This window comes from Benincasa hispida, chromosome 7, assembly GCF_027475165.1.
Source record: "Benincasa hispida cultivar pf3 chromosome 7, pf3_genome.v1.1, whole genome shotgun sequence".
In the NCBI taxonomy this organism is placed as follows: domain Eukaryota; kingdom Viridiplantae; phylum Streptophyta; class Magnoliopsida; order Cucurbitales; family Cucurbitaceae; genus Benincasa; species Benincasa hispida.
In genome coordinates, this window is record NC_143484.1 from 26111334 (window position 1) to 26134373 (window position 23040).

Below are 23040 nucleotides of genomic sequence, written 5' to 3' on the forward strand. Positions count from 1 at the left end.
TATACTACGTTGATTTATTTTCTAAAGTTGAGCCTAAAATAATCCTACTAAGAAATCTAAAACATAGCTAAAATAAATAAAGTTTAAGAAACTAAAATAAAAAGCTTATATTCAAGTATAGAAAAACTAATCAAAATATTTATAAAATATAGTAAATTTTCATAATATAGATATTGGATATTGATAGAAGTCTATTTTGTAAATATTTTCTGAAATTTTGTCCTTTCAAATAATTTTTCAAATAAAAACATAAAGAAAAACCAAGAATAATAAATTATTATAAATATTATCAAAGTAAATAGATGTTCATTGCTTAGTGTCCGAAAAGTCATGTGTCAATTTTCATGTTGTTCATATGCCTTGTAGTTATTCATGTTTAGTGTCCATGTAATACCACATCCTACTTGCCACTTTGCCTATAAATAGTGACATTTGGTGGATCTTAAAATCACACACATTAGTGAGAAATCCACTCCAAATTTCCACTAAACTTTTATATTATTAAATTTTCATAAATTTAGTTATTATATTTTCTTCATATCCGTTGTGCATTGTTGTGCTCCTCAATTTCATAACACGTTATCGACATAAGCTCCTGTTGCTTTCATCGTCGAAGGTAGGTCAGTTTTTTTTCCTCTTTATTATAATTAATAAATTAAATGTTATTTTGCATATTTAGTACATATTAAATTTTTAATATAAATACAATATTTTGTGATAGTTTTGTCATGACAAACCTTACAAAATTAAAACTCGCAACCCTTGACATTAATGACAATAGTTATTTGTCTAGGTGGATATTTATCGAAAGAAAGATATCAAAATAATCCCATATGTTCGTGTGTTTTTATAAAGAAATCACAACCAGTATTTGATATTATAACTGTATATATTGATGACTTGAATATAGTTGAACTCCGGAATTGCTTTCAAAGGTAATAGAATATCTTAAGAAATAATTTGAGATGAAAGATCTCGGAAAAACAAAATTTTGCCTTGGTTTGCAAATTGAGTCTTTTAGCATATGGAATATTTATTCATTAGTTAACTTATATAGGAAAAATTTTGAAAAGATTTTATATGAACAAAACATGTGCATTAAATATTCCAATAGAAGTCCATTCATGGGATATAAAGAAAGATATATTTCGACCTTGAGGCGATAATGAAGAACTTATTGGTCTCGAAGTACCATATCTTAGTGTAATTGGTGCACTTATGTATCTTGCTAATAATACAAGACCAGATATTGCATTTTCACTAAATTTATTAACTAGATACATTGAAATGAAATTAAACATATACTCCGTTATCTCCAGGAACAATCGATGTAGGTTTGTTTTATTTAAATAAATAAAATTTTGACCTAGTTGATTATGTAGATTTTGGATATTTATCTGATCCACACAAAGTAGATCTAAAACAAGTTATCTGTTCACATGTAGAAGAACTGCTATATCATGACGATCGATGAAACAAACTATAATGGCCACTTCTTCAAATGATGCTGAAATTCTTGCAAATCATAAGACTAGTCGATAATGTGTATGGCTAAGATCACAGCACATTCAGGAAACGTGTGGTTTGTCTTTTAATAAAAATCTTCCAACAGTATTATATGAAGACAACACAACTAGCATAACCCAAATCAAAAGGGATATATTAAAGAGATAGAACAAAGTATATTTTAATGAAGCTTTTCCACAATCATGATTTTGAAGAAAATGACGACATCACTAACAATAAATTTGTTCGAAGAATAACCTAATAAGCTTATTTACAAAGACATTACCAATCGCAACTTTTGAAAAATTGGTGCATAACATTAGAATGCAGTGACTCAGAGATCTTAAGTTATGTTTTCATGACGAGTGTAAATATATTGTATTCTTTATATATATATATATATATATATATATAGGCATCTAAGGGGAGTATCATACATATTATATAAATAAATAAATGACCATTGCTTATCGTCCTAAAACCCATATGTCAATCTTCATGTTGTCCATGTGCTGGTATTCAGGTAAGACCACTTTCTACTTGCCACTCTTCTTAATAGTGACATTGATCAATCTTAAAATTACACACATTGTCCACTAAATTATTGTCCACTAAATTTTCATAATTTTAATTATTCTATAATTTTAGTCATTATTATATTATATTTTCCATATCCATGATGTTTTTCGATTTCATAACAAAAATCACAATTTTTTTTCATCTTTTTCAATTCTATATATATGTGTAATATATTTTTAAAATACTTTTATTCTAAGCTTCTTCCTTCTCTTGCAATGCTCAGCCTCTGCAACTCAAATTCTCTCTCTCTCCTTCAAACAACTTTCCCTTCCAAAAACCCTAATCGAACTCCAAAGAACAAATTCCACATCGTAAAAATGGCCGCCGATTTCGATCGAGCCACAGAATTGAAGCAATTCGACGAAACCAAAGCCGGCGTCAAAGGCCTTCTCGACGCCGGCATCAATCAAATCCCTCACATTTTCATTCACCCGCCTGAAACTCTCTCCGACCTCAAACCAAGCTCTAAATCCCCATCCTCATCCTCCGCCGCCGTCGTCATTCCAACAATCGATCTCGCCGGCCTCGACTCCCCTGACCTCCGCCCTTCCATCGTCGATCAGGTCCGAAACGCCGCGTCGACCTTCGGATTCTTCCAAATCATCAACCATGGAGTTCCGCAGAAAGTGCTCGACGATATCCTCGATTCGATTAGGGCTTTTCACGAACTGCCATCGGAGGCGAAATCGCCGTACTACCGGAGGGACGTCGGGACCGGAGTGTCGTACTTGTCGAACATCGATCTGTTCAAAGCGAAAGCGGCGAGTTGGAGAGACACGCTTCAGGTAGGATTAGGGCCGGTGGCGGCGGCGGCGGAGAATATTCCGGAGATTTGCAGGGCTGCGGTGGGGGAGTGGGCGAAGGAAACGGAGAAGTTAGGGTATTTATTAGAGGAGGTGTTGTGTGAGGGATTAGGGCTGAGACCGGAGCGGCTTAAGGAGGCGACGTACGGAGAAGGGCGGATGATGGTTGGGCATTACTATCCGTATTGCCCACAGCCGGATCTGACGGTGGGGATTAAATCGCACACGGATCCTGGAGTTTTGACTGTGCTGCTGCAGGACCATATCGGCGGTTTGCAGATCCGGCACGGCGGTGGTTGGGTGGATGTTGAGCCCGTCGCCTGTGCTCTTGTTATCAATATCGGCGACTTGCTTCAGGTAACCTTAAGCGAGGGATATTTTTGGCCACGGCCTCCAAAAAAATAATTAAAAAAGAAAAAAGAAAAAAACTCCATGCATCCCACTCAATTATTGAAGCATAAAAACACAGGCAACATACTATTTTTTAAAAGCCCCAAATTTTTAATTGGTACAACACAATAGATAGTGCCCCAAAACTTTGTTGAAGTTTCGTAAAGTAAAGATTATTAAAACATAAAATTGAAAATAGAAGAATTTATTAAAGATTATGGGGAAATTCTTATAAATAGAAAAATCTAAAAAATATTTAGATTTTATAGTAAAAATTTCTAAAAATACTCATGCTTTTGGAATTTTTTGGCTATAAAGGATAAATATTTTTTATATTTAAAAACATTCCTTATTAAATTTCTTTTAAATTTAGGACTAAATTTATAACTTCTTTGAAAAAATATAAAATAGTTTCCAAACTAATTTTATGAACTAAAATAAAATGAAAGTTGGAAGTACAAAAACTAGAGTATAAAAAATACATGATACATGATTAGAAAACATCAGTCAATTAAAAAAATGAACTTCTAAATTGGTAAATATTTCAAATTTTGACTAAGAAAATAGTGGTTTAGATTGTTATATATATTTATACTATTTAAAAGAGGAGAAATCTTGATTTCTCCTCTTTGCCATTTTAGTGGATGGTTATAGGATTATATGATGTATTTTACATTTTATTATTAAACATGTATTTTAGCTACTTTCTACACTCACGTTAAATTAAAAAAAAAAAAAAAGAGTTTCCCTATTTTTTGACCTTTAAAGGTTAAATCATACTGGATTTAAAAAAATATATTTTATCTTCTAATATCTAATTCACGTTAAAAAAAATTATTAAAAGATGTTTGGGATAAGAAGTTGGTTATTATAATTAGGTTTTTTATGTTTGAGTGTAGATTATTTTAATTTGGATTATAATAGTATGGATTTGAGGGGTAAACTATTTTAATTTGAGAAAAAATGAATAAACAGTAAATTGTAAATATGGTAGCAAATGGGGTTTTGAAAATAGCATTTACCGTAACAAGAGTTGATTAACTCTTATGATAGTTTTAATTTCCTCTCTTGCCCCGTTTAGTTATGAATGTAGGGACATCTTAAGTAATTTAATATTTAAATTATTATATAAAAATGTTCGCTACTTTTTTCCACACACACACATTAAATTTAGAAAAAAAAAGAGTTTCCCTATATTTTAACATTCACACGTTAAATGATACTATTTTTTTTAAAAAAAAATTTATCATCTAATATCTAATTCACTTTAAGTAAAAGGGATTTTTTTAATCATTTTCTTAAAATAAAAAAAGAAAAAATTGATTAGACTCTTATATCAACTTATACATTTTATTTTTTAAATTTTATGAAATATATGTAGTTCCCAGTAGTCTATATAAAAGCAAGAATAATTAATTACCAAAGAAAATAAAGCATATTTGATGACTTTTCTCTTGAATTATTATGCATGGTAGTTGGGAGAAGAAAAGTGACCGTAATTTTCCATGAATACCCTTTATTTATTTATTTTTTTCTCCCTTTCTTTCTTCTTCTTTTGGGCAACACTGAATTACAAGGAGGGAGAAAATTTTGACATTAAGTTTTTTTTTCCCTCTTTTAGAATTTGCAAGACTATACAATCAACTAATCTATATTTTAATAGACAGTAATACAAATTTGATTCAAAGTAATGTTCATCTATCACATTAATAAAATTATAATTTGATTTTGTTTGACAATATATGAGATAAGGAGATCGAGTCTCAAAATTCAAGATCAATAATACAAGTTTATGTTAGTTAAACTAAGTACGTATTGACAAAAATAAGATTAAATTTCTAAGTTCATAAAAATCTCATTTAAAATTTATTCCAATCACATATCATTCATCTTCCCACTTGCTCATCAATTCTTAGAATGAAATTATTTTGGTTCATTATATATAGTCACATATTACACACATGGAAAAAGATAGATATTTAAACAAGGAAAATTCCATTGAGTAATTATTATTTTAATTTTGAAGTTATTAAATATTCACCCATAGATTATTTTTTAAATCCTTACAAATCTCTTGGATGATGTGTAAACAAGTCAAATATTAAAAAAGAAAAATGTAGAAAAAACATTGACTTTTTGTTTAAATAATCAGACTGACTTGACAGCAGTTTTCAAATAAACCTTAACACATGCAGCATCTAAGTTCTAAAATATTATTTTACTTAATTCTGTTTAGTAACCTACACAAAAAATTATAATTTAAGTTAAAAAAACATTTTGGGTCCTTAGATTTTTACACAAGTAACTTTAATGTGTAATGATTAGTCTGAATATTTCTGAATTTAATTTAATCCTTTTTAACTTAAGTGTATAACAACTTAGTCTATATATTTTTAAATTTTTTAATAATTTATTCTCTAATTTTTAATAATTTATTCTCTAATTTTTAATCATTTATTCTCTATATTGAAAAGACTTATCAAACTTAATTACTAATTTTGATTGTATATTGATTTGATCTTTATAATTTATAAACAAGTTTGAAATTTGGAAGTATAAGGATAGATCGAGACAAACTAAAATTTTGTGACTAAATTAGTACTTCCATGAATGTCTACAGACCAAAAACAAATTTTAATCTATAAGATAACCTTATTTTTATATGATGTTGATGTAAGTGATGAGATATGAAGAATATCATATTCTTATATTTTTAATTTTATGATGAGATATGAAGAATATCATATTCTTATATTTTTAATTTTATGTTAAAAATGTAATTTTCCCTTTAATTTTGTTTATAGATTGCGTCAAATAATGTGTACAAGAGCGTGGAACATAGAGTATTAGCAAATGGAAAGTCAGAAGCGCGTGTTTCGGTTGCAGTTTTCTACAACCCTAGAATTAGAGATAATTTATATGGGCCATTCCCTGAACTAATCTCACAAGACACACCTGCGGCTTATCAACAATTCACATACACGGATTACATAACAAGATTCTTCAACAAGGAGTTAGATGGAAAATCATTGCCCAACCATTATAAAATTTGAACTTCATGTTTGTCTGTTTGTTTGTTTGTTTTTTTTAAATTTTCAAACTTCAAAACTATTATAAATATTACAGATTATGTGTAAAATAGATACCCATTTTTAGTGTCAAGTCAAATGTCACTCCATCTATACCTCATGTGTGTTGTCATATGTATTGTTAATACTCATTCTTAATGTGCGAATAAACCATCTCCTACTTGTCATGTTGCTTATAAATATAGGCATTTGGTGGAGCTTGTAAGATACACACATTGGTGAGAATTTAAAAAAAGTTGGAGAAAGTAGAGAAATTTCTTATTTCATATATTATTTATATATATATATTATGTTTTATTTATTTTATTTTATTTATTTATATATTATGTTTTATTTATTTTATTATATATTATTATCATATTATATTTTCTCCACATCCATGTTTTTGTTGTGCACCGTAGTGTTCTCAAGTTCACAATACATTATCAGTACGAGCTCCTGTCGTTTTTCCTATTGAAGGTAGGTCAAAGTTTTTTTTTTCTCTTTATTATAATTAATAAATTTAATATTATTTTGTATATTTAATATTTATTAAATTTTTAATATAAATACAATATTTTCTTTTAATTTTGAGAATATTTGGACTTAATGTTGCTATTTTCTTTTATCTATCATCATATTTTCTTTTTTAAATGTTAACTTTTGTATATTCCAAGTATTGTTTTTTTTATTGTAGTTATTTTCTTTTGATGAAGAAACATGGATCATTTTCATATGTGGATGATTAAAAAATGAGCAAAGAAGATATATGTTTGACAGACAGTACAACTATGCACATAATATTTACAAGTAGAAAATATTTTTTCAAACTGACAATGCTGGAAGCAAAAGTCAATACAATATCAGGTTATGCAAACCTAATTGAAGGATTTTAAAAAAGCAAATATTTTGCCTAGAGGAACAAAATTTACAATTGATAATGCATTATTCTCTAGTCAATCAAAGATAAATCTACTAAGTTTTAAAGATATACGTTGCAATGGTTATCATATTGAGATTGATAGTAAGAATAATGTGGAATATCTATATATCATATCTACTGGAAAAATGTATATCAGAAGAGTTGCATGTTTTATCTTCTGGATTATATTATACTCATATACGAGTAATTGAAACATAAGCAACAATGAACCTAAAGTTCATGAAGCCATATATATTTGCTATTTGGCATGATAGATTGGGTAATTCAAGGTCTATAATGATGAGAAGAATTATTGAGAATTTAAATGGACATCAATTTAAGAGCCACATTATTCTTTAATTTAATGAATTATCATGTGATGTTTGCTCTCAAGGAAAATTGGTAATTAAACCATCACAAGCTAAAGTGGGGATTGAATCACCTGCATTTTTAGAACGAATTCATGGTGATATATATGGACCTATTAACCCACCACGTGGACCATTTAGATATTTTATGGTATTAATAGACGTAACCAATAGATGGTCACACATGTACTTATTATCAAGTAGAAATCTTGCATTTGCAAGATTATTTGCTCAAATAATTAAGTTAAGAGCACAATTTCCTGATTATACAATTAAGACCATTTATCTTGATAATGCTGGTGAATTTACATCCCAAACTTTTGACAATTATTATATGTCAATTGGGATAAGCATTTAACATGTTTAGCTCATGTTCATACGAAAAATGGTTTAGCAAAATCATTCATAAAACGTCTGAAGTTTATTGCTAAACCATTGGTTGTGAAAGCTAAGCTTCCTACATCTGTATGGGAACATGCTATTTTGCACTCAAAGTCATTTGTACGCATTAGGCCAGTAGCTTATTGGAGGATCTCATATCTAAGAGTTCCATGAGCGTGCTCGGATCACTCCGATCTCACAGTGATCGAAAAACAATAATATACATTCAACACATACAGTTATGCAAACAAATCTAATTATCGGCATGCTACGAACAACAAATTAACAAAGGGAAATAGTTCCATACCAGTTGAAGACAATCTTCACACTTCGGAACTCCAACGCAGCGAAAAACCTCCACGAGATCTACCAATGCCCAACGGAAACGTCGACTGCAGCAACACGAATAACGCGAACTCACGAGCACAACGGGGACGACACCACCACTAAAGAGTCCCGGGTATTCTCGGAGTGAAAATCCAAAGGGTGGGCTTTGGTGAATTTGGTAGAGGAAGGAGGAAACACGAATCGTGTAGGCGATAAGCAAGTGGGAGGAAAAGCAACGGTATCGCATAGTAGAAGTACTTATCGTTTAGGAGGAGCTACACGATCGTGTAAGATTTACTGAATGATCGTTTAGGAAAAGGTATACGATCGTTTAGTCAAATCGACACACTATACGATCGTTTGCAATAAGGTAGACGATCGTTTAAGCGGAGAAGAGCTATTGTATAGTCTCTTGATTTTCTTAAGCGATCGTTCTGATCAATACCAGCGCGCTCTCACTTTTCTCTTCGGGCGATTGAACGACTGGGTTTCAAAATGAAAACTTTTTTTTAAAATTTTTTTTAACTCATCGGTTACAATAACCGACGTTCTCCACTAACCCACATCCAAATGTGAAATTTGGCATAATTATCTTATAACTAACCAATTAATAAATAAATAAATATAATCATATTATATTTATATCCTATAGTTTGATATCACATATCAATTATAGTATTTTCTCCTCTTCTTGATATAAATCATATTTATATCTAATTTCCTCCAAAATAGTGTATTTCACACATTTAGCCAATTATATCATATATAATTAACAAGTCCAATTATATCATATATAATCGAACTTCCTCTTGTCAATTTGAACATTTCAAATTAACCTAAATACTGGTTCTCGACTTTATCCAAGCTACCCAGGAGACTTAATGAACTTGTGGCTCGAAGCTCCAACGGTCTGTGAATAGCTGAATAAACTCTTTAGCCACGAGATCCACCATCCGTTAAAAGGCATTCCACTAAAGACCAATGGCTGAACTCTTCTTACCACAGATATTTTTTTGTGTCCATTGGATATAACCAATCACGAGTACGATGACCATTCACAGATGCTCATAAGTACAGTTAGGCCAAATTATCGTTTTTCCCCTGTAGTTACATCTCACTCCTTACCACTGATTTCTCTAATGAACAATACAACATAGTCCAACTATGTGTGAACACCTCTTGGGCCAAGAGAAGGTGTGTGGCACCACATCGTTCAAGCCCCGAAATCAGCCCTTAAGGGAGTTATCTATCTACTTACTTCTACCTCGGGGAAGGAGTGAATTCCATCTTGTGTAGTTGAGTTCCTAGCTCCCAAATCAGACGAATTTAGTAGGTTTGAATCGGCGAATTGGCCACTCGCACCCATACAAATCAAAGGACCGCCCTTAATGGCAGGAGTTCCCAACTCACTCAGGATTGAGGTCATGTTACCTATAGTCATCCTAGTGAAGTGAAGTCTCTGTCATGAACGGTGTGATATAACGAGACGTTAACACTTCGTGGTCAGGTCTTATACAAACTCTTTGTATAGGACGCCTCTGCTCGCATATCCCCAACACGAATGATTAGGATCAGACCATCTGTGACAAGTCACAAAACTTGTGACCATTCTACAAAGCGGGCCGCATCCGTAGTGTTACCAGGATAAGGTTTCCCTCCTATATCCATATACTACAGACCATTTTGGTTATCACTCAAGACATGATCCACTTATATGTCACCACATACATGATTGAGTCACATATAGATAACCAGGGATTTTATGTTTATTGGTTTGTGGTAAAGCAAATAAAACAAGTAACTGAGCAAAAATACAAGATGTGAAGTAAATATCATAAATTAATAACACAAGCGTTCGTATAAGCTGTTTACAAACTACATGACACGAGATTTTAGAGCATCAACCCCAACAATCTCCCAATTATCCTAAAGCGAAGTGGGGTGTACAAAAAACCTAGTACAAAACAATAAACTAGGGCATAAAAGCCTAGTACAATAAAATCCCCCACTTGCCTTAGTCCAGCCGCAGGCGATGCTGTAGACCCATGCTCCGTAGGTGACCCTCAAACACTGTAGCCGTGAGAGCCTTCGTAAACGGGTTAGCAACATTAAAAATGGCCTGGGTTAGACTGATCCGTCTCATATCCTCAACCTTTTGAGGCGTCTTAGGACACAGGTCCTTAGACAAAGTGACTCCATGCCTGAACAGCAGTAGGCCCTTGCTGGAGTCCTGCATCGATACTTGAGCAATAACTTGTCAATGTACGATGCCTGAGACAGTGCTAGCACTTTGTTCTTACGATCCCGAAAGATCTGTATACCTAGAAAAAACTGAGCCTCTCCCAAATCTTGCATTTGGAATTGGGTCGCTAGCCAGTTCTTAACTGTAGTCAGTAAACCAACATCATTCCCAGTAAGTAAAATAATGTCCACGTACAACACTAAGAAGACTACTGAAGCGTTGATGATCTTCTTGTAGACACAAGGTTCATCAATGTCGCCATGCTGGTCAACATCCTTCATTGCCTTCATATAAGACAACGGATCCTCAACGTCGCCTTCTATTACCATAGCTAGGATTTTTGTGAAACCTAGATAGCGAACAGGTGGGTTCGCAAGCCTCCCACTACGTCGAGGTTCCCTCAACTCTTGAGGTGGAACCAACCTACTGGATAAACTCCCATAAACAATTTTTATTGATGTAGCAGGCTCTTCAACAACTTTTGTTAACGTTTCAGTAGTTTCATTGGAAAGTTCACGCAACATGACTTTGCTTCGTGGACTGTGCTCCCTTATATGATCCTCCTCCAGGAAAGTAGCGTTTGTTCAAACAAACACCCTATTTTCCATCAGACCATAAAAATAACCCCCTTATGTACCTTTGGGGAAGCCTACAAAGAGGTATAACCTCGACCTGGTTCCAACTTCTTGGGATTAGCCTCAAGCACATGTGCAGGGCAACCCCAAATGCGAAAGTGACGTAAACTAGCTTTACGCCCATTCCACAACTTCAGAGGTATTCTAGCAACACTCTTGGAAGGAACACAGTTGAGTATGTACACCGTAGTCTCCATTGTGAAAACCCCAAAACGAGTTCGATAAGGAAGCGTAACTCATCATCGAGCGAACCATGTCCAACAAGGTCTTATTTCTCCTCTCCGCTACACCATTCTGCTGAGGTGTACTCGACGCTGAGAGTTGGAAAACGATTTCATGTTCTAGAAAATAGTCCTGGAATGCTGAGTCCAAATACTCTTCACCTCGATCTAATCGAAGTGTTTTAATCCGTCTATCTAATGCGTTTTCAACTTCAGCCTTGAACTCTTTGAACTTTTCAAAGGATTCAGACTTCTGTTGCATAAGATAAACATACCTGTACCTTGAGTAATCATCAGTGAAACTAATAAAGTACTCATAGCCACATATGATGGAACATGAGATATATGTAGTAGAATAAGGATTTAATTACACTCTAATTGCTTTTAATTTAAAGGAAAAAAGCATGCAATTGAAGGAAAAAACAGTAAATTAGAAAATTACCTTTGAAGCTCCCGAAAACCGCTTTTACTCGCTGAAATTCGACCCGAATTCTTTCGGACCACCACTAGAGTTAACCTACTATCTTCTGGACTCAGAACTGGATTTTGGGACCTGGTGGATAAAGAAACCGAGAGAGAGAAAGAGATGGAAAAAGAAATGGATCTTTGGGTTGGGTTTTGGGTTAATGAATTTTCCTCAAAATAGTGTTTTTTTTAGCCCAAATTTGAAAACAATTTTGGCAAAATGGGCAAAAATTTTTCATCCATAATTGAAAGCCCAATTTATAGAAAAAAGCCATGCAACAATTGCATGAAACAAATCCGTAAAAATCCAACACCTAGAATCCACTATCTAAGTGGGCTTAATGTCTCCATTATAAGCCAACACCTAGAATCCACTATCTAAGTGGGCTTAATGTCTCCATTATAAGCCAACACCTAGCCCACTATTTTGTTAGTGGAATTATCCAACAAAAGTTTGGATTTTCCCACTAACTATAGTCAAAAGGCAAAATAGTCATTTTGTCAAAGTCAAACTTTGACCAAAAAGTCAATATTTTGACTTTTTATGATTTTTTTCCGTATTGACTAATTTTGACCTCCCGAGCATGAATCCGCATTCATTTTCTCGAAATTCAAATCACATTTGAATATGAGGTCGGTCAAAGTTTGACTTTTCAAAGTCAAAAGTCAACTCTTTGACTTTTTACATCTTTGACCATTTCCATTATTTACAAGCTTCCGAATATGAACGTATTCATATTCTTGATATTTAAATCACATTTAAATATTAAAACCGTATCTCTAAACTGAAAACTGACTACTATATCACATATACTTATTGGTTTCTCTCTCTTCACCTAATTCGAACAATTCAAATCATTCTATCATATTGCTCTAAGTTTATTCCATATGAGCTAGTAGGAGAACCTAATGGACCTATAGATCATGGGCTCCAACGATCCGAGATTAGCTGGCTAAACTCTTTAGACGGAGCTAATCAACATTCGTTAACTAATGGGTCATTCCATTATAGTCCCATAGTTGCACTCCCCTCACTATAGATATATTTGTGTCTATTTGATATAACTATGATTAGTAAGCTTATCCTTCACAGGTTGTTCGTAATCTCGGCTGGGTCATAAAAACCGTTTTACCCCCAAGACTACATCTTGTTCCTTAAGTTCCACTAATCCTTTAATGAACAATTGGTTTAAGGTCCAACCTATAAACCGAACCCCTCTCGGGCCAAGGAGAGGGTGGGGCCCCTTGTTCAAGACCTGGATTTAGTACTAAAGGGAACAACCTATCTACTATCCATATAACAGATAGGAGTGAATTCCATCCTGCACCCTATGTTCTCAGCTATTCATCTGATCTTATCCCTGAAATGGGAGGCTTATTGGGCCAGCGATGATGAGCTGCCCTCACCTATGCAGATCTAAGGATAATTCCGAGTAAACATGAGTTCATAGTTAGCTCAGGATTAAGATTAAGTTACCTAGGTCATCAATTAACAAAATAGTCAGTTTTATACATAAAACGACATTTAGAACATAAAAAGTGACTATTTCATGGTTCAGTTTTATGAAAACTCATTGCATAGGATGCCCATGAATGATTTAGGATCACATCGTTTATACTAACTACAAAGTGGGCCGCATCCATAGTGTCCCCATAATAAGGCGCCCAACCTTATTCATATACTATAGACCATTTTGGCTATATATTTGAACTTGATCCACATTTATGTCACTACATAAAGTTCAAACTACATTAAATAGCCTCAGGACCTTAGTTTATTAGATTCAAGATTACAATTTCAATAACAACTTTATCGAAAAACAAAGCAGAATATGTTTATTAATTTACAAACTATGAGTTTTAGGACATAAAATCCAAAAACCTCGGGCTTGCACATTCATAGGACCACAAAGGTTAGAATGTACTAACTCAAGAGGCTCCTTGGCTCTATAACCTTTTCCAGTAAAAAGTCGTTTAATCATCTTACCTTCAAGGCAAGAGTCATACACTGGTAATGAATTTTCTTCTAACTCACTTAGAAGTCCATTCTTCACCAATCTCTCAATCCTATTGAGATTGGCGTGCCCTAAACAAAGATGCTAAAGTTGGACATTTTCTTTTGGAGAAATTCGTCGACGTTTTGATTGAGTTACGACAGTTCTGAACAATTCAGTATTATGAAGGAAATTAATGGCTAACGGCCTTAGCACATATAAATTCGATTCCAGATTTGTTGTCTAAATAAAAACACCATCTTTATGAATAAACGCTTTATTCACATTAAAAGATATATTATATTTACATTGCAATAAACACTTTACAGAAATGAGGTTCCTCTTTAGTTCAGGAACAATATATACATCATTTAAAACAAGAAACCAATTATGTAAAGCTAATTGAAGTCCTCCCACTACCACAGCTGAGACGACGTGTCCGGTGCCTACTCGCATCATCATCTCACCAGCCTCCAGTTGTCACCAAGATCTAATCCCCTAAAAAGAAGAACAAACATGGTTAGTGGCGCCTGAATCAATTATCCTGGCAGAATCATCATTCTCCACTAAACAAGTTTCAAGCACAAGTAAATTACATTTACCTTTATCCGCCTTGGCCTTAGCGTTGGCTGCTTTATTCTCTTTCAGATACCGAGGACAGATCCTCTTCTAGTGTCTATCTTGGTTGCAGTAGAAACACTTTCCCTTAGCAACTTGTGGACGCCTATTTGGGGTGACAGGCGGTGGGTTAGCAGGTGCTTTCTCTTTTCCCTTACCATCCTTCTTCTTCTTCTTCCACTTTGCAGAGTTAGAAGCAAAAGGTGCAGACTTCGTTCCTGAGGTCGAACCTCTATGGAACGTCTTAGAAGATGAAGCAACATTTGCCTCACCCTTTTGCCTCTCCTTACTTTTCAGTAAAGATTGGTATGTCTACAACTTGTTGAGAAGAGTTGTAAGGTTGTATTTCACTTTGTTAAGAATCACATTGCTAACAAAGTACAGGAAGCTCTCCGGCAAAGAATGCAGGATTATGCTAACCTGGCTGCCCTCATCAATGGTAGACCCATTCAACTCCGCCACATTGAAGTGGACCATCATGTTAAGCACATGTTCACGAAAAGAGGCATCTTCTTTCATTTTGGAGTTGAATATGTATTTAAGAGCCTCATGCATAAGCTGTTCAGACGATTGTCCAAACATCCCCCGCAGGGACTCCAATGTCTCACGCGCTGAGACTATAGGCTCATATTTCTTGGCCAAGACTTCAGAAAGACTTGCCAAGATGTAGGCTCGGGCCTTTTCATTTTCCCTTGTCCATCGCTCGTATGCCTCCCAAATATTTTGAGTGGAATTTGGAGCTGGAATAGAAGGACAAGCCTCCGTGAGAGCAAACATAAGATTCTCGATGATCAGGATCGTCATGTCATATATTTCCATGTTGTGAAATTATAGCCAGTAAGTTTTTTAGTGCTTAACAAAACCAACGTGGCTGTTGCCATTTTGAAAATGTTGCTGAAAATACGAACAAAACTTTATTAGATTTTGCTAAACCACTTTTAAACCAATCAGTTTTGCAAAATAGTTTCAAGTATCCTAAGTTATAGACTTCTATTTTGCAATGATGCCCAGCGAGGCAGGACAAACACCACCGGTGGGGTGATCAGTTGTCTCTTCACTGGGATGAGACATTCTCAACCATTAGGTAGAACCAACTCTTGGAACTGAACCTAACAACCACCATTTTTCGGTCCAAAATTGTTAATCTTTAACTATTCCGTGTAAGTGTAACCCCTCGCTTTCAGTGCTAGAGTCGTGCCCTAATGAGCCCACCGTAGTGAAGAAGCAGATTAAGACAAGAGACTAAGTTACCTTATCCTTTTACAGGAGATCAAATAAAAAAACGCGCAAAACTGCCATCCTTTAGGGGGACACTCCCAGGGTGCCTCGAGGTGATGCGTAGTAACGTTATTCAACCTAACGAGGGAGACCGAGGGATATGTTGTCGCACTTCCTACTCCCACTTACTATGAACACTCTTTCCATCCACCTTGATATTGACCTACCCAAACACCATCTGTTGGGGGGACATGCCAAAGGTGCCGCGAGGCCAAGGATATATCTCACGATGTGGATTATTTAAGAGAAACGTGAAAGGTTTAAGTGAAGTATCTTATACCCCAAGTACCTCCCACTGAATGTTCTACCTAGGGATTCATTAACCTAGATAATCCGGCTACTGATTTTAGTCTAAGTTGTCTTTTTAAACTCTGCTCATAAACAACATTTGTCTATGAAATATGAACAAGTTCAAGTAGTCACATTTAAACACTTTAATGGACTGTCCTTAACTTGCATGCATGCATCAAATCTATCTAATTCACATTTCTAGGTAAGTTCCCAGGTAGGGGTGTTACGTTTTCGTCAACTTAAATACCCCAGCCTAGACAGAACCCGCCTTAGACAAAAGGTCCCTTATAGATAGATTTGCTACACTTTAACCGTTTATTAGCCAATTTAATCCTATTAAACTGATTAAAAGATTAAAGCCTTAGGGTTTCTAATGTATTAGAACCATGATCTTAGATCTATGTGCTCCAAGTTTTAAATACTTTAAAACCATGAATTAAACCTAAGTGATCATGCATGTCTTGCTTATTTCTTTTAGTTCTAATTTCTCTTTGACTTTTAAAAAGAAACAACTAAAACGATTGTGCACAACGAGGCGTTTATAACATTTATAAAATTAACCTATGTGTCATGCTTCATGCAATGTCCGGTAATTAATATATATAACTTTTATATAACGCGTAACAACAAAGCAAACATGTTATCATTCACACTTATACTATAACAATTATAATATAAAGATGATGCATGTCAATGCTTTTTATGCATGCATAAATATAACTCTTATATTATATGATGCATGAGCATGCTCTTACACAATTAAATCATGCTTCTCTAAATTATAACAATTACATTAAAGAGATGATGCATGACCATTGCATAACCTAAGGTGGGACTTACTATATGTGCATACCATATGGCATATAAAAACATACATCGCATGTAATAAATAAAGGTTTAATGGACCGAGATGAGCCTTTACAAAAATCGGAATGAAAAAATCCTATCTATTACATTTTTCATCGAGCAAACCGGTTTATAGGCGAACCGGGTCATGAACCGCCAGAGGTCTTCATCGTGTAGAAAACTCCAGTAGGTAGACGATCGTTCAGCGTGCACTAGACGATAGGAACAAAATTAAACGATTGCGTAGACGACGAGGAGGCTGTGAAGCTTGATCGCCCATGCGATCGTGTAGCGCGACGATAGGTAAATGATTTACCTTGCATTACTAAACAATCGTTTAGTCAGTTACTAAGCGATGAAGCTTACTGACCTAAACGATCGTCTAGCGCACGCACACATTAAGCGATCCGCGAGCATCTCATCGTCTACACAACACGATACTCAGCGATCGATCAACTCAATGTGACCAACTCTTGATCGCATTCCCCATTGTTTAAACGATGCGTTCAATAGCGATCGCGTACTCCATCAGCTTTACGATACGATCAATAGCGATCGTGTAGAACATCTTCTTTACGATGCGATCAACCCTTGATCACCTCCTTCCTCGAAGAACCGCAACACTTGCCCAGATCGGGTACCACTCTTATGCAATGCTTGCACAGATCTGCTTCTTTGATGAACGACTCAAAACTTCAAACAAACTTTGAATACAGACTTGATTTCGATTATTAATGCCAAAAAACGCAGGGGCCTTTACAAACAATCGCAAATGTAAAAGGATTTAAATCAAACCAAGGCTAATCATCCTGAAAACATCCATTAATCCGCATATCCACAGCAAAATTTAAGTATTAAACCAGTGTAGAAATGCACCCACCATGAATGTATATGTCATTTCGTTGCAATAGATGAAATTGGAGTATCAGAAACTGGCTTTGATACCAATTGAAGGATCTCATATCTAAGAGTTCTATGAGCGCGTTCGGATATCTCCGATCTCACAGTGACCAAAAAACAATAATATACATTCAACACATACAGTTATGCAAATAAATCTAATTATCGGCATGCTACGAACAACAAATTAACAAAGGGACAGAATTCCATACCAGCTGAAGACAATCTTCACACTTTGGAACTCCAACGCAGTGGAAAACCTCAACGAGATCTACCAACACCCAGTGGAAACGTCGACTGCAGCAACATGAACAACGCCAACTCACGACCGCAACGGGGACAACACCACCACTAAAGAGCCCCAGGTATTCTCGGAGTGAAAATCCAAAGGGTGGGCTTTGGTGAATTTGGCAGAGGAAGGAGGAAACACGAATCGTGTAGGCGATAAGCAAGTGGGAGGGAAAGCAACGCTATCACATAGAAAAAGTGCTTATCGTTTAGGAGAAGCTACACGATCGTGTAGGATTTACTGAACAAACGTTTAGGAAAAGGTATACGATCATTTAGTAAAATTGGCACACTATACGATCGTTTAGAGAAGCTATTTGATCGTTTAGGCGAGAGTGTGCAATCGTTTAGCGTGAGGTGGACGATCGTTTAGGTGGAGAAGAGCTATCGTGTAGTTTCTCGATTTTCCAGGGCGCTCTTACTTTTCTCTTCGAGCGATTGAATGACTGGGTTTCAAAATGAAAACTTTTTTTTATTTTAACTCATCGGTTACAATAACTGGCGTTCCCCACTAACCCACGTCCAAACGTGAAATTTGGCATAATTATCTTATACTTAACCAATTAATAAATAAATAAATATAATCATATTATATTTATATCCTATAGTTTGATATCACATATCTACTATAGTATTTTCTCCTCTTCATGATATAAATCATATTTATATCTAATTTCCTCCAAAATAATGTATCTCATACATTTAGCCAATTATATCATATATAATAAACCAGCCCAATTATATCATATATAATTGAACTTCCTCTTGTCAATTTGAACATTTCAAATTAACCCAAATACTGGTTCTCGACTTTATCCAAGCTACCTAGGGGACCTAATGGACCCGTGGCTCGAAGCTCCAACAATTCGTGAATAGTTGACTAAACTCTTTAGCCACAAGATGCATTATCCATTAACTATCAGGCATTCCACTAAAGACCAACAGCTGAACTCTTTTTACCACATATATATTTCTGTGTCCATCGGATATAACCAATCATGAATACGATGACCATTCACAGATGCTCGTAAGTACAACTGGGCCAAATTACCGTTTTGCCCCTGTAGTTACATCTCACTTCTTAAGTACCACTAATTCCTCTAATGAACAATACAACATAGTCCAACTATGTGTGAACACCTCTCGGGCCACGAGAAGGTATGTGGCACCACATCGTTCAACCCCGGAATCAGCCCTTAAGGGAGCTATCTATCTACTTACCCTTACCTTAGGGAAGGAGTGAATTCCATCTTGTGTAGCTGAGTTCCCAGCTCCCAAATCAGACGAATCTTTAAAATGGTAGGTTTGAATCGGCGAACTAGCCACTCACACCCATACAAATCAAAGGACCGCCCTTAATGGCAGGAGTTCCCAACTCACTCAGGATTGAGGTCATATTACCTATGGTCATCCTAGTGAAGTGAAGTCTCTGTCATGAACGGTGTTATATAACGAGACGTTAACACTTCGTGGTCAGGTTTTATACAAACTCTTTGTATAGGACACCCCCGCTCGCATGTCTCCAACACAAATGATCAGGATCAGACCATCTGTGACAAGTCACAACACTTGTGACCATTCCACAAAATGGGCCGCATCCGTAGCGTTACCAGGATAAGGTTTCCCTCCTATATCCATATACTACAGACCATTTTGGTTATCACTCAAGACATGAGCCACTTGTATGTCACCACATACATGCTTGAGTCACATACAGATAACCAGGGATTTTATATTTATTGGATTGTGGTAAAGCAAATAAAACAAGTAACTAAGCAAAAATACAAGATATAAAGTAAATATCATATATTAACAACACAAGCGTTGTACAAGCTGTTTACAAACTATAGGACACGAGACTTTAGGTCATCAACCCCAACACTTATCATAAGTACTCGCCATTAAAATTAGCTTATGGCCTTGAGCAAATATTTCTCATCTGATAATTTTTGAATGTGCAGTATATGTTCCAATTGCTTCATCACAACGTACTAAGATGGGTCCTCAAAGGAGGTTAGGAATATATGTTGGAGATGATTCCCTATCAATTATTAAATATCTTGAATCGTTGATGGGTGATGTATTTACTATACGACTTGCTGATTGTCAATTTTATGAGACAACATTTCCAACATTAGGTTGATGAGTTAACAAGGTGAAAAAGAAATTACATGGAATGTATCGTTATTCTCACATTTAGATCCCCGTACAGATCAATGTGAACTTTTAGTTCATAAGATAATTCATTTGCAAAATATAGAAAATCAATTACCAGATGCATTTATATATGCAAAGAAAGTAACTAAGTCACATATATCAACTGCAAATATTCCATAAAAAATTGATATCCTAGCATAATAAGTTGTCACTAATGAGTCTAAAACACGTCAGAAGCGTTGTAGACCATTGGGTTCCAAAGATAAAAATCCTCGAAAAAGAAAAATAATTAACAGTAAAAAAGATTTGTTTGAGGATGTAAATATCCATGAAGAAACCTGGGACATGACTGATAGTTAAATTTGTGAAGAAGGTGAAATACCTAAAGATAATAATGAGATTTGAATAAACTATGTTATGACAGAAAAAAGATGGAACCGAACTCATGAAGTTATTGACAAAATTTTTGTGTATCATGTTGCTCTTGATATTATATCTGAAAATAAGTATTCTGAACCAAAATCTGTTAAAGAATGTAGACATAGAAGAATGGAAAGAAGCAATCGAGTCAGATTTAAACTATTTCAAAAAGTCAGTTTTTGGACCAGTAGTTTGTACACCAGAAGGTGTCAAACCTATGGGATACAAATAGGTATCTATAAGGAAAAGAAATGAAAATAATGAGGTCACAAGATATAAAGCAAGACTAGTTGCACAAGGTTTTTCACAAAGACCTGGTATTGATTATGAGGAGATGTATTCTCCGATGATGGATGTATTACATTAAAATATTTAATTGGTCCGACTGTGTATGAAAATCTAAACATGCATTGTATGAATGTAATCACAACATATTTATATGGATCTCTTGATAATGATATTTATATAATAATTCCAGAAGGATTTAAGATAGTTGAAACATATAAATAAATTTTTTGGGAATTGTATTCAATAAAGTTATAGAGATCATTATACGGATTAAAACAATCGAGAAGAATGTGGTGCGATCACCTGTATGGATATTTGTTGAAAGAAGGATATCAAAACAATTCAATGTCTGTGTGTTTTTATCAAGAAATCACAGTCAGGATTTTCCATTATAACTTTATATGTTGACGACTTAAATATAACTAGAACTTCTGAAGAGCTTTCAAAGGCAATAGAATATCTTAAGAAAAAAATTTGAAATGAAAGATCTTAAAAAAAGAAAATTTTGCGTTGGCTTACAGAAAGAGCATTTAGCAGATGGAATATTCAACTTATATAGAAATTTGTTTGAAAAGGTTCTATATGAACAAAGTACATCCATTAAACATTCCAATGGAAGTTCGTTCACTAGATGTGATGAAAGATCTATTTCGATCTTGAGATGATAATGAAGAACTTCTTGGTCCTAAAGCACCGTATCTTAGTGCAATCGATGTACTTATGTATCTCTAATAATACAAGACCAGATATTACACTTTCAGTAAGTTTAGTAGCAAGATATAATTTTTCTCCAACAAAAGGACATTGGAACAAAATTAAGCATATACTTCGTTATCTCCGAGGAACGATCGACATGGATTTATTTTATTCAAATAAATCAAATTTTGATCTTATTTATTGTGTAGATTCTGGATACTTATCTGATCTACACAAAACTAGATCTTAAATAGGTTATCTATTCACATGCGGAGGAACTATTTCGTGGCGGTTAGTGAAACATACCATAACAGCTACTTCCTAAAACCATGCTGAAATTCTTGCAATTCACGAGGCTAGTCAAGAATGCGTATGACTAAGATCAATGACTCAACACATTCATGGAACATATGGGTTGTCTTCTAGTAAAATTCTTCCAACGATATTATATGAAAACGACGCAATATGCATATCCCAAATCAAAGGAGGATATATTAAAGAAGATAGAACACAACATATTTCACCAAATCTTTTCTACATTCATGATCATGAAGAAAATGGTGACATAATTGTACAACAAATTTGTTCAAAGGATAACCTAACAGACTTATTTACAAAATCATTACCAATCGTAACCTTTGAGAAATTGATGCATAACATTGGAATGCGACGACTTAGAGATCTCAAGTGATGCTTCCATGAGGGGGGATAAAATATACTTTATTCTTCTTAAATATGTACTCTTTTTTCTTCACTAGGATTTTTTTTCCAATGGATTTTTTCCAAGTAAGGTTTAACGAGGCATATTTCATATATAATATCAAATGAAATATGCCTCGTTAAACCTTACTGTGAAAAAACCCATTGGGAAAAAAATCTCAGTGAAGGAAAAAGAGTATATATTTCATATAATTTGATACTCTTAAAAAGTATATTTACTCCCTGTTGGGCCTGCTTTTGTATATTTGATGAATTCAGCCCAGATGATGAAATACTTATGAGGCCTTTCTTTGCTGATCCAAACGTGAGCCCAGTGCTTTTGCCCCAAAATTACTTTGGCTTGGTAGAAAACGTGGCTATTAAATGCCCACAATTTTCCAGCTAATGCTTTACACGGGGTTTGAACCACTGCTCTTTGTCTGATAGAAAAATGAAAGAAAAACTTTTTCTGATGGGTGACTAATGCAAAATTAATTTTCTTTCTCTCTCTTTTGCTCTCTGATTCTCTCGTTCTCTGCCTTCTGAGTTCTTTTATCTTTCTTTTAACCCTAATGTCTTCTTGTTTGATTTGTGTGACTGCTTTGAGTAAACGATGGAAGAATCATGCAATCGTGTAGACGATGGAACAAGAAAATGG

General features: G+C 34.6%; 1 protein-coding gene across 1 annotated transcript; it reads left to right on the plus strand.

Annotated features, from left to right (window-relative positions):
• The first annotated feature begins 2096 nt into the window (after positions 1–2096).
• LOC120081582 (1-aminocyclopropane-1-carboxylate oxidase homolog 3-like) lies at positions 2097–6547 on the plus strand. Its single transcript, XM_039036602.2, has 2 exons — positions 2097–3245; positions 6083–6547. The coding sequence occupies exons 1-2, from the start codon at positions 2247–2249 to the stop codon at positions 6329–6331; spliced, it is 1248 nt and encodes a 415-aa protein (XP_038892530.2). The 5' UTR covers positions 2097–2246; the 3' UTR covers positions 6332–6547.
• The last annotated feature ends 16493 nt before the right edge of the window (positions 6548–23040 follow it).